This window comes from Leptodactylus fuscus, chromosome 7 (assembly GCF_031893055.1).
Source record: "Leptodactylus fuscus isolate aLepFus1 chromosome 7, aLepFus1.hap2, whole genome shotgun sequence".
Lineage (NCBI taxonomy): Eukaryota > Metazoa > Chordata > Amphibia > Anura > Leptodactylidae > Leptodactylus > Leptodactylus fuscus.
The window spans coordinates 146,540,798-146,554,581 of record NC_134271.1 but is presented as its reverse complement, the minus strand read 5'-3'; the positions used below and the strand labels follow the sequence as shown (position 1 = coordinate 146,554,581).

General features: G+C 45.0%; 1 protein-coding gene across 1 annotated transcript in view; it reads left to right on the top strand.

Annotated features, from left to right (window-relative positions):
* The window catches only part of LOC142213427 (NACHT, LRR and PYD domains-containing protein 3-like), a 102,787-nt gene that overhangs the window by 77,914 nt on the left and 11,089 nt on the right, over positions 1–13,784 (top strand). The window contains exons 10-13 of the mRNA XM_075281744.1: positions 1,793–1,963; positions 2,430–2,600; positions 3,393–3,563; positions 7,763–7,933. Of these exons, the coding sequence (XP_075137845.1) occupies positions 1,793–1,963; positions 2,430–2,600; positions 3,393–3,563; positions 7,763–7,933 (684 nt within the window). The remainder of the gene's footprint in view (positions 1–1,792; positions 1,964–2,429; positions 2,601–3,392; positions 3,564–7,762; positions 7,934–13,784) is intronic.

Genomic DNA, 13,784 nt, shown 5'->3' with positions numbered 1-13,784 from the left:
GGGGAGGAGCGAGTGAAATAGATTTAAGATTTAGGCAGTAGAGATTTGCTGGGGTGGTCCAAGATTAGGAGATATGGTGCCAGAAGTAAAGAGTAGCAGGGAGAGGGACAACAGGTGTAAGTAGGAGAGGGTGCAGGGGGGTTGTGTGCATCTGCGGCGGAAAGCCTGCAGGTTTGTGAGTAGCTGTGCAGAGAAAGTCAGGTGGTGGGGTAGGATAGATGGAGAAATGAGGATTTTGTTACTGACACGGCTGGTTTGGGCTGGAAAAGTGATTTTTACAAGAATAAAAAGAACAACATAGGAAGAACATTATATATAGTGTCCATATCCTATATCCTACCAATATTATAAATGTAAAAGTTTGTATATTTGCTTCTCAATCACGCAAAAACAGTTGAACAAATTTGAATGAAATTTTATAAATAGTTTGTAACCTTTATTAACATATAGGCTACGTTTTGTCCCGTTAAATGACATGGCTTCACAACTGTTATGAATTTATCATCATATACTATATTACACTGCTCTTGCGAGCAGGCTGATAAAGCCTGGTCTGTTATCTCTCTATGTAAACACACAGATAACACTGAGTCCGTTGTATACAAGCATTTGCATATTATCTGATCTTCCCCAATGCTGACACATTGACATCGGAAAACCCCAATAACCAAGATTGGCAGTTTGCCAATTTTAAACATGCAAGGAAAAAGAAAATCTAATTTGTCACAAAATTCTAAAACAACGAGAGCTATGAAGGTAGCCAGAAGTGAATTTCAAGTGGAGCTGAGGAGGATTGAGCAAGTTAGGTGTCAAGCAGCTCTTAGAGAAGCTGAAATGCTGGAGCAGACAGATCATCAATGCCAACAACACACTTATTATATGGCATCCCAGAAAACTGCTGAGATATTGGAACAATCACAGGCACGGTGTGAGGAACAAGTTCAGCGGCAGGACAGCTTGAGAATTGCAGAAATGACAAAGCAGGCAGATCATCGATGCAAAAAAACACTCTCATTATAAGGTGTCCCAGCCTGCTGGTGAGATGCCGTAACAATCACAGGCAAAGCACGAGGAACAAGTTCAGCAGCAGGACAGCTTGAGAGCTGCCGAAACGCCGGAGCCGGTGGATCATCGACGGTAGCAATTTGCTGAATATAGGCAGATCATCGACGCCGACTGCTGAGCTGTGTATCTAATCCTATCCTGTGTGATACTGTATACTGAGCTGTGTTTCTAATCCTACCATGTGTGATACTGTATACTGAGCTGTGTATCTAATCCTATCTTGAGTGGTACCGTCTGCTGAGCTGTGTATCTAATCCTATCATGTGTGAAACTGTATACTGAGCTGCGTATCTAATCTTATCCTGTGTGAAACTGTATACTGAGCTGTGTATCTAATCTTATCCTGTGTGATACTGTATACTGAGCTGTCTATCTAATCCTATCCTGTGTGATACTGTACACCGAGCTGTGTTTATATTCCTATCATGTGTGAAACTGTATACTGAGCTGCGTATCTAATCTTATCCTGTGTGAAACTGTATACTGAGCTGTGTATCTAATCCTATCCTGTGTGATACTGTACACCGAGCTGTGTTTATATTCCTATCATGTGTGATACTGTACACCGAGCTGTGTTTATATTCCTATCCTGTGTGATACTGTATACTGAGCTGTGTATCTAATCCTATCATGTGTGATACTGTCTGCTGAGTTGTGTATCTAATCCTCTCATGTGTGATACAGGCTGCTGATACATCACTCACATCTCATCTTCTTATTCTTACAGTTTGGCTTATAATAAGCTACCAGACACTTCCTGCACCCACTTGGCATCTGTAATAAGGACTAACCAGTCCCTGAAGATACTTGATCTGTCTAATAACCGTCTGTCTGGTCCTCACTTCAGTGACTTGATGGACGCTCTGTCCAGTCCAGACTGCAGGATAGAGGAAATACGGTGCATATAAGAGATGTGTACAGGAGGAGACATGTGGGGGACATGTTATACATGGATTTTATTCTATTTTATGTTCCTCCGCACCATTGTTATGTCTATGAGATAAACTGCTGACTGCACCTTCATATGTGTTGTCTCTGCTGAGCTGTGTATTTAATCCTATCATGTGTGATACTGTCTGCTGAGCTGTGTATCTAATCCTATCATGTGTGATACTGTCTGCTGAGCTGTGTATCTAATCCTATCATGTGTGATACTGTATACTGAGCTGTGTATCTAATCCTATCATGTGTGATACTTTATACTGAGCTGTATATCTAATCCTATCATGTGTGATACTGTATACTGAGCTGTGTATCTAATCCTATCATGTGTGATACTGTATACTGAGCTGTGTATCTAATCCTATCATGTGTGAAACAGTCTGCTGATACACCACTCACATCTCATCTTCTTCTTCTTACAGTTTGGCTCATAATGATCTATCAGACACTTCCTGCACCCACTTGGCCTCTCTAATAAGGAATAACCAGTCCCTGAAGATACTTGTCCTGTCTGATAACAGTCTGTCTGGTCCTCACTTCAGTGACTTGTTGGCCGCTCTGTCCAGTCCAGACTGCAGGATAGACGAATTACGGTGAGTATAAGAGATGTGTACAGGAGGAGACATGTGGGGACAAGTTACACAGGGATGTTATTCTATTTTTGTTCCTCCGCACCATTGTTATGTCTATTTGATAAACTGCTGACTGCACTTTCATATGTGACGTTTCTGCTGAGCTGTGTATCTAATCCTATCATGTGTGATACCAGCGCCGCACCTCCCATGAGGCGACCTGAAGCGAGTGCTTAAGGCGGCGCTATGCCAAGGCCTCAGGAAGGGCGGCATTTTTGGTTACCTAAGCCAGTCCAGGACAAGCTGTCCTGGACTGGCTTAGCACCGAGCGGTGGTTTGGGGAGGCCACTGGAGCAACGCTGCTCAGGCAGAGAGCAGGTCGTCTCCGTGCCTGCTCTCTGCCGGCGAACGACACTAAGCCCCACCCCCTTTACTTTGCCACGCCCCCCTCCGCTCCTCCACGTCTCCTCCGCTCCGCCCCCTCCTCCCGGCTGGGGGGGGGGGGCGGCTTTCTGTAGTTCGCCTCGGGTGGCGAAAGGGGCAGGTTCGCCCCTGTGTGATACTGTATACTGAGCTGTGTATCTAATCCTACCATGTGTGATACTTTATGCTGAGCTGTGTATTTAATCCTACCCTGTGTGATACTGTATACTGAGCTGTGTATCTAATCCTATCCTGTGTGATACTGTATACTGAGCTGTGTATCTAATCCTATCCTGTGTGATACTGTATACTGAGCTGTGTATCCAATCCTATAATGTGTGATACAGGCTGCTGATACATCACTCACATCTCATCTTCTTATTCTTACAGTTTGGCTAGTATTTCTTTACCAGACACTTCCTGCCCCCAGTTGGCCTCTATAATAATGAATAACCAGTCACTGAAGATACTTGACCTGTCTCGTAACCGTCTGTCCGGTCCTCACTTCAGTGACTTGATGGCCGCTCTGTCCAGTCCAGACTGCAGGATAGAGGAATTACGGTGCGTATAAGAGATGTGTACAGGAGGAGACATGTGGGGACAAGTTATACAGGGATTTTAATGTATTTTATGTTCCTCCGCACCATTGTTAGGTTTATGAGGTAAACTGCTGACTGCACCTTCATATGTGACAGTAGTATAGCATCGATATGTTTCATCAAGCCTCCCATTTTTCCGCCCTTTCTTTGATCTTGACAGGTACCACGCCCCCTTAGTGTCCAAAACACCTCACGTCAACTCTCCCCTTTCCGCCCTGTTACGCCCCTTTCCTTTGTGCGTTGACAGGTTACGGCGTAATCTCTCCGACATCTTGCCGCTACTACGTAATTGGGCTAGAATGCGCTTAACCTTCTAAATCTCACTTTTTAAAAGTATTTTTCTTCAGAATATACACAGCCGGCACAGCCAGTGGTAAGCACCCCGACCTTAAAAGGAGGTGCTCGTTGGTGGTAGCCCTTAAATCTACTAGCAGGTGCCCATAACGCTCCCGCGTAGCATCCTCAAAAGCTTCCAAGAAGAAATGTGTTTTTCCAGGATACATTTGTCTCGCTAATGTTAGAATTTGCAATTTATCACGAGGGTTATGAAAGAGAACCATGTACTTGGTGTTTATCCTTCTACTCTTTTTACCCTGACAAAATATGTTCTGTACCAGATACAAAATACTTAGGTTTCTATGATGCACGTACTTGGTAAATGCCTTTTCAAGCTCATTGTTTACACTAGTGGTTTCCATAAGATCAGCAACAACAGTCAAATTTACGTTGTCGGGCGGGAAAAGATCGTCATCTACGAAGCTATCTGGTAATCCTTCAATAAACCTGATGTGTGGAAAGCGTAGAGAGAGTTCATCATACAGTTTTTGCCAACAAGCATAAAACCCAACAATATTATCGGGTTTGTGTGATAAATGCGTGTCAGGATTTTCTAGCAGTTTTGTTACAAAATAGCTTTTTCCAGATCCGGACGGACCAGCCAATATGCAAGAAAAAGGATGTTGTAGGCGTGTGTCCATGGTATTAAAACACGAATGACCGCTCTGTAAAATGGTGTGCTCAGTTTGTATCCGTAGGATTTTGGACCCGTAGATACAAATTCTGTGATGTAGGTGTTATTGGGTATCTCGCTGGTTAACTCGCCCAAATAATCACCTAAAGGGGGACACCAGTCACCTTCACGATGTACAAAAATGACAGAGTCTGTGTCGTGATACAGGCACCTTTCCTGCAGCCCATCCAACAGAGAGTAGAGCTCTAGTCTGGCGTAGGCGGTTGTAAAACAGGCTATAAAAATGTTTGTGTTTCTGTTAATTGTGTGGTGCCCTTCTGCGTATTTCCAATTGACCGAGGCTGTTTCATCATCGATGAAATTTAGCTCTGAGACCTCGTAGTATGGGCGAAAGACTAGGCTAAAGAGTTCGTCGGGGTCATTCACGATACTGTTGCGAAGCAAATTAGATCTCTGCGCAAACTTTCCCCATAATGAATATAAGAAAAGTTTGGAGACCTGTCTTTTAGCAGGATTCACGGTGATATTTGCCGGATCCAACTGTACACCTTCTTTTTCAACGTATTTTTTCTTATCAGAATCCGTACACCAGCCCGGATACCCCGACGCCTCTTGCTTAGCCCTAAGATGGAGCTCGATGTAGGGCGCAAACAGTTTGTCAGTCGTGTCGGGGAAATGCCAAATCTCATAGATCTCTGCCAGTCTGTACCCCTTATCCAAAGCCACCGACAATTCTATCGTGCACCAAGTACCTGCCAGAGAGCGTTGCAACAGCCCGGACTATATACCCCTCTGTACGAGGGCATTTGACTCCGTTACAATATCAATATTAAATGATCAAGCTAAACCAGTTAAATACGGAAAGACCATCGTACAATTGCATCTCAGACCGTGCAAGGTGGTGACACGCTAAAATGCTGTCCCAGTGTGTGTATGGTGATCCGAGTGTTTATGCGCGCTACTACGCTAATCAGGCTGGTAATGGTCTAGAAGGCTTCAAGGGGGATGAGTATATATATGGCGCTGGCCTAACTGGTCTGTTTCGCAGTCTTTTCAGACGGGCCGTGCCTCTTTTCAAGCGAGGGCTCGCTCTTGTGAAACCGCATGTCAAAACTGCAGCCAGAAATATTGTTAAAGAGGCCGTCATGAGTATATCAACCGCTGTGATGGATAAATTAAACCAGGAGGCGAAAGATCAGAGAGGCTCAGGCCTAGTTTATGTTGTGAAGAAACCCACTAAAAGAAAACACAGCGCCGCATTTCCGCCCGTGCTCAAGAATAAAAACAATAGGCATAAAAGACGCCGTCGTCAGAGAGTTGTTAGACCGCCTGGAGACGACATCTTTTAATGAAATAATATGACCTTTATACACGACGGCTCTTTGGAGTGTACCAAATCCGAACTAGATATTTTTGATTTACCCCGGACGCAGAGGAGCATAGAAAAATCGCTCTTTGTAGAGGTACAGCCGATAGCAGCTCTTGCGGACAATGCCCCATTGGAGTTCTTCATTTCAGGGAGCGGTGAATATTATTACGACCTGAACAACACGCTTCTGTACATCAGTTGCCGTATTGTGAAAGCGGATAATACGGCTATTCCCACGGACACTAATGTTGGCTTGGTTAATTACCCAATAGCCACGCTTTTCAGCCAGACGGACATGACGCTCGGCGACAGACTTTTTTCACGCTCAGATAATTTGTATAGTTATAGGGCCTATATAGAGACTATCCTGAATTACAGCCTGCAGACTCTGGGCACATCGGGCCTGTTCTGTAAAGACACAGTCGGACACCATCATGAAAGGACCCTTGCGGGTAATAATCTTGGGTTTGCTAAAAGAGGTGGCTATACTTCGCAAACTAGACCTGTACAGCTTTTGGGCCCCATTTTTGGCGATATATTTATTTAAACGAAACTCATACTGAATGGTCTGGATCTGAAAATGAAGCTCACCAAAAATAAAGACTCTTTTTCATGTTAGCCGATGCTGAACAATTTAAGGTGCAAATCTTAAAAGCATGCCTGTATGTCAAGAGGGTTCTGGTATCACCGGCTGTCAGAATCGGGCACAGTCAGGCCCTTCTATCAGCCACGGCGAAGTATCCGATCGATAGGGCATGCCTCCAAGATGCCTGCTATCAACTGCACACTTTCCACACTCAAAAAAACCTCTATGAAAGTGAGAAAATACCTGGAAACCTTCTTTACTCCCCAAATGGATGGACACAAACCCAAATTTAAGCGCAACAAAAATTAAAAAGCACCCCTTTAAATCACGTTCCCCATGACAACCACAGATGGAATAGGCAATAGGAAATCCATCAGTCCCCACCCTGAACTGTCATTATGGATGTGTGTGTGTGTGTGTGTGTGTGTGTGTGATGTGTGTGACCTTCCAAAATTCACTTTTCTAGCCCTTATCATGAGCCCTTCCAAATTAAGTTACAGGCCCTTAAGCTGAGCTCCCAGCAGAGATTGAGCGCACATTGAAAACAATAGGGGAAAAAAGCCTCCCATTCATTTCAATGGGGAGCACACGTATGCCGGCTCCCATAGAAATAAATGGGATCTGCTTTGTACGCGCTCATTACGAACGTGTTTTACGTTCAGAATCAGCTGAGTGTAGACTCAGTTTGAATGCACCCTAATCAGAGGTCAGTCATTGTGTGGCTGACACTATATAGCAGGCAAAGGTTCCCAAATATAGGGCCTGACAAAGGCCCCCCCCCCCCCCCCCAGGAGATTCTACTGTGAGAGATGTGATATCAGTGACTGCAGTGATCTTCAGAGATCAGCTAAATGTCAGGCCGATAGAAGAGAGACCTGCAATACTACAGAGTAGTTGTCAGATCTCCTGTGATCTGGAGGAACCTCCTAGAGCCTAGAAGAGATTGCACCTGACTGTATTGTCCTGTGTGTGAATAGTGACCAGTTATTACAATTCATATAACACCACTACACGAGGTGAGATCATCCAAACTGGAAGACCAGACACAAAGATTGGCATGTGTGATACTGTATACTGAGCTGTGTATCTAATCCTATCATGTGTGATACTGTATACTGAGCTGTGTATCTAATCCTATCATGTGTGATACTGTATACTGAGCTGTGTATCTAATCCTATCATGTGTGATACAGGCTGCTAACACATCACTCACAACTCATCTTCTTATTCTTACAGTTTGGATGGTAATGGTCTATCAGACACTTCCTGCACCCAGTTGGCCTCTCTAATAAGGAATAACCAGTCTCTGAAGATACTTGGCCTGTCTGGTAACCGTCTGTGTGGTCCTCACTTCAGTGTCTTGATAGACGCTCTGTCCAGTTCAGACTGCAGGATAAAGGAAGTAGAGTGAGTATAAGAGATGTGTACAGGAGGAGACATGTGGGGGACAAGTTATACAGGGATTTTATTCTATTTTATGTTCCTCCGCACCATTGTTATGTCTATGAGATAAACTGCTGACTGCACCTTCATATGTGACGACTCTGAGCTGTGAAATAGCACAAAATGGTCCAATTATATAACCAAAGTGTGAAATCAGATATAATAATGCACATATACAGAGAACAATTCATGTTTATGCAAAGAACAGACTTAAAAACACCAATATAAAAAATAATGAATTCATAGTAAAAGAACTTTCTTGGATGAACACTGAATTGGCTTTAGTGGGAATGGCAGGATTTTTGACTAATCTTGACAAAGATAAATGGCTCACGGACACTAGGGAGGCATTTTCAGAGGGGCATCTCCCCGCTCATAGCGTTAATTTATCTATCTCAGCATCCTTTTGGAAACCAACACGCACCTATAAGGATCATCTTAGATCTTTCTGGAAGGTGCAAACCCTGGGGCATATATCAAGACGTTTTTCCCCGAAAATAAGACAGTGTCTTATATAAAATTTTGGTCCTAAAGATATGCTATGTCTTATTTTCGGGGGATGACTTATTTTATTTTTGTGTGCTGCTGCCATCACTGCGCTACGCTGAGATGTGTTTGCTGTGCAAAGACATTATGAAGAAAAACATTGCAGCCGGCTGAACGCTGTGTGATACCATACATTGTATCCAGTGTTCCTGCTGCCGTGGGATGAGCTGGGAGAGTGGAACCCCCTGCCGCATACGATGCTTAGTATGTGCACAGCGGGCATCTCCTACCTCATCCTACAGCAGCAGGAACAGTGGATACAACGTATTGCAGCGGCATCAGCAGCCGGCATACCTGTGCACACAGAAAATCGCGCACAGTGTTCAGCTGACTGCAATGTTTTTTTTTCATACAATCTATACGCAGAAAGATTATTATTGTTGGGGGATGTCTTACTTTCGGGGGGTGCCTTATATTAGGCAATTCAACAAAACCTCTGCTATGTCTTACTTTCGGGGGATGACTTATTTTTGGGGAAACAGGGTATAGTGCCCAGAGGTCTTAGAGTGAATACACTTCCGGATCCTCGTTTAAGATCACAAACTTTTAGAGAGAAATGTCAGAAAGAATGTATTGAGTCATCTCTCAGATTAATAAGTATTCTTCTGGATGAGGAAAACTCCGTACTAGAGAGAACACGCCAGGATCTCAAAGAACAGATTGTGTCCATTAAGCAGTGCTCAAATAGTACAGACTTTGAACGTAGAGAATCCACCTTACAACAAACAGTGGAACGTTTCATAGTGTTCATGAAGGAGTGCAAGCATTTTCCATATAAACAAGATATAGAGGATTTTAGAGAAGGAAGGATTTTCAAATTCTCTAAGGGGGCACCTTCTAGAAGGGATAACGATACAAAACCAACATTCTCAGAGTGCGAGGGTTCTGAAAGTGAATTTTTAGGTTCTAAGAACAGACGGGACTTTCCCTAATTGGGGAGGCTCTTCTAGTACATCTAGTCCTAGACGTGGTAGAAGCCGAGGTAGGACCAATTCAGGGAGGGGTTTTTTTTTATCACAAAGCCTCCAAATATCAGAATACCTCCTTCGGACGAGAAAATGAGGGAGTGTCGTGCTTTTGAAAAAGATGAAATGCAGATTATCAATTCGCCATCTAGAGTATTATCTGCATGTGAGGAATGTGTACTAAAGAAGGGCTTATCGTTTGTTCCCCCCCCCCCTTTTGATTTATTTACATGGGTGAAGGATTTGAATTGTTTTATCGCAAATTAAAATGGAAAAAGTTTTTCAAAATATCGGATAGGAGAACTTGTGACACTTTAGGTATCAGTGAAGAAGACCTTCCTTCTATCCAATTATTGGGGGGATTGTGGGTGGAATTGCAAAGAGAGCTGGGGGAGAGACCATTCACGAATTTACACTTGCCATCTAGAAGGTTCCCACTCTTGTCTGATGAAACGGTTATTGACGCTTTCCTTACTGTAACTATTGACCAACTATCTAAGATTTATGGCAGATGCATTCAACAGCAACAAAGGTCCTCCAATTTGTCCCAGGAGGAAAGATAGGTGTGGAAGGATCTGAAGAGGGACTACTCTATTTTAATAAAACCGTCTGACAAGGGTGGGAACTTGGTAATCTTGGATCGTATGGGATATATCAGGAGGTGTAAAAAAATCCTTAGCGATCAGGATAGCTATGAAGTCCTCCCTTGTGATCTGACAAGTACGTATCTGTCGGAATTAAAAACTATGTTACTGGAATCTAAAGATAAACATCCGATTAATTAAAGTGAGTTTAAGTTTCTTATTCCCAGTCATCCCTCAAAACCTACGTTTTACGCGTTGCCCAAAGTACACAAGGGCCTTTCACTGTTAAAAGGCCGCCCTATAGTGGCGGGCATTAATAGCGTAACACAAAACATTTCTTATTATGTGGTTCAGGTTTTAAGACCCTTCATTACTTCACTACCGTCCTATATTAGGGATACCACTGATATCTTAGGATGTTTGCAGGATTTAACCGTTCTGCTAGGAGCCTTTTTGGCTAGCCTGAACATGGAGGCCCTCTACAGCCCCATGCCTCATGACAAGGGGTGTGGGGCTGTGGGGAGCTTCCTACGTTCCAGAGTTAAACATTTCATTGCAAATAACTCCTTCATTTTGGAGCTTCTCCAATTTATTCTTACCCACATCGCCTTTCTTTTTGACTGCCTCTTCTTCCATCAGCTCAGGGTCATGGCGATGGGAAGCCCTTATGCCCCCATGTACGCAAACATGTACCTGGGCTGGTGGGAGAGGGAGGTGGTCTTTGGCAAGAGTATGGACAATTGGTTATCTTCCATACTCTTGTGGGTAAGATTTATTGATGATGTGTTCCTATTATGGGGAGATACTGAGGCACATTTTTATGATTTCATATGGTCCCTTAATGTCTATCGGTTGAGTCTTTTCTTTACGTCCGAAATCAGAGAACAATCCATCACATTTTTAGATCTTACCATTCATAAATCTCCACCAGGGAAGTTAAGTACCACCATCTTCCATAAGGAGACAACTACTAATGATTTACTTGAATGGCGAAGTTGGCATCCTACACCTCTATGTAGAGGAATTCCCTAGGGGCAGTTCTTGCATTTGTGCAGAGCTTTACCAATATGAGAGACTATGACGTGAACTTTGGGGTTGTTTTCTGCGCCGGGAATACCCTAATGGTGCTATATGGAAAGCTCATCAGGAACCCTTATGCCGTGACCGGAAGTCATTGTTAAAACCTACAATTGAAAGCAATTCGGACAAAATGAGAGTATTAGCTACTTATGATGTAGCCAACAAGGAGGTGTTCGTATTTTAAACAATACTTGAAGTATCCTTCGATCAGACCCTGACGGACAGGGACGCTACCTTTCAATCTTGGCACAGTGGTTGAATGTACTTGAGGCATGGACCGGGTCGCAAAATGTGGTGGACTGACTTGTCTCCCCACACAACATTCCTGGGAGGAGGGCTGAAACACCACCCTCCTCCTCCTCTTCCGCCGTTAAGTGGACCCCAGCTACGAGCTGGAAACGCTGCAACACTGGTGTGGGGAGACGTCAGCAGGCCGTGCTGAAGCTCATCAGCTTGGGGGACGGACAGCACACTGCCTCTGAGGTCAGGGATGCCATCCTGGATGAGATGGCAATTTGTTTATCCCCGCTGCCCCTGGGGCCAGGCTTTTTTGTCTTGTTGGAGGGCTCTGGAGCTTGCCAGCCTCCAACACGTTCCATGCCTGGCCCATGTGTTCAATGTCGTGGTGCAACGATTTTTAAAATCATACCCCAAATTAGCAGAGCTAAGGGTGAAAGTGCGGCACTTGGACACCCACTTTCCCAAGTCTACAGTACCTGGAGCTAGCCGCAATACACTCCAGCAAGGCCTACATCTGCCTGAAGCACCTACTGTTGTGCGAGGTCACCACATGCTCAAACCCTAGATACCATATATTGAGCAGGGTGTGTGAGCAGCAGAGACCTTTGATGGAGTTCCATCTACAAAACCCAAGGGTTCCTCAAAGTCAGCTCCCTCAGTTTCTGCACCATGAGTTTCCAGGGGTGGCAGAGTTATGGCTAGAGTTTCAGAGGCATGGATAGGGGTGATGTCTAGGGGCAAATGCAGTGTGGATGTGGAGGCAAGCTAAGCAGCAAAAACTGGGGGTACAAGCAGAGGCATGGACTGGGGTGATGTCTAGGGGCAAAAGCAGTGTGCATGTGAAGGGAAGCTAAATCAACAAAAAAAGCTGGGTAAAAGCACAGGCATAAACTGGGGTGATGTTTAGCAGATGTTAGCAGTGTAGATGTGGAGGCAAGCTAAGCAGGGAAAAAAGGTGGCTAGAGGCAAAGGGATGTCCAGAGGCAGCAAGGGCAAAGATGCAAAACTCTCCCGTTTCAAGAATTTTCCCTAGGTATGGGACACGTTAATGGCACCCCCTGGGCAAACTACCGTGGTGGACTGACTTGTCTCCCCACACAACATTCCTGGGAGGAGGGCTGAAACACCACCCTCCTCCTCCGCCATTAAGTGGACCCCAGCTACGAGCTGGAAACGTTGCAATACTGGTGTGGGGAGATGTCAGCAGGCCGTGCTGAAGCTCATCAGCTTGGGGGACAGACAGCACACTGCCTACAAAGTGAGTCATGCCATCCTCGATGACTCGGCAATGTGGTTTTTGCCACTGCACCTGGGCCCAGGCATGTTGTCATGTGTGATAATGGCCGTAACCTGGGATCGGCTCTGTAGCTTGGCAGCCCGCAACATGTTCCATGCCTGGGCCACGTTTTTAACTCATTGCTGCTAATCTTTTTAAAAAAAGTACCCCAATGTTCCTGAGCTACTGGTGAAATTGTGGCGCTTGTGCGGATAGTTTTGAAAGTCTATAGTTGCCGCCGCTAGCCTCTATGCACTCCTACAACGCCGGTATCTGCCTGAACAACGGCTGTTGTGCGACGTCTCCACACTGCTGGAACTAAACATATCATCTCTTGAGCAGAGTGTATGAGCAGCACAGACCTTTGATGGAGTTCCAGCTGCAAAACCCTAGGATTCGTCAAAGTCAGCTCCATCAGTTGCTCAACCATGAGTGGCCATGGGTGGCAGACTTATGTGAAATCTTATCCCATCCATTGCAGTGCAGGGTACAACACAGACCAGGCCCGAGCACCAGGAACAGGTGTTAGAAATACTGCAGCATCTGCCATTTCCTTCCAATTTTGTGGTTGTGGACCCGCCACTGTTTCTGGACCTCAGTGAGGATGATGAGACACAGTTGCCATCAGGGAAAGCTGTGGTCATGTGCGGTTTGCAGTAAGGGGACAGTGCGCAATTGGAAGAGGAGTTGGTGGATGATGAGGCCACCGACCCCACATGGACAGGGGTGATGTCTAGGGGCTAAAGCAGTGTAGATGTGGAGGGAAGCTAAATCAACAAAAAACCTGGGTAGAAGCAAAGGCATAAACTGGGGTGATGTTTAGGAGCGAAAGCAGTGTAGATGTGGAGGGAAGCTAATTCAACAAAAAAACAGGGTAGAAGCAGAGGCATAAACTGGGGTGATGTTTAGGGGCGAAAGCAGTGTAGATGTTGAGGGAAGCTAAGCAGCAAAAACAGTGGGTAGAAGCAAAGGCATGCAAAACTCTACCCTGTTGGAAGACTTATCCCTAGGTCTGGAACACGTTAATGGCCCCCCTGGCCAAATTACTGCCACTCAGGGGCCTAGTGTCACCAGGAGGGACAAGTATAGGCGCATGTTGTGGGAATACCTGGCCGACCCCAGCT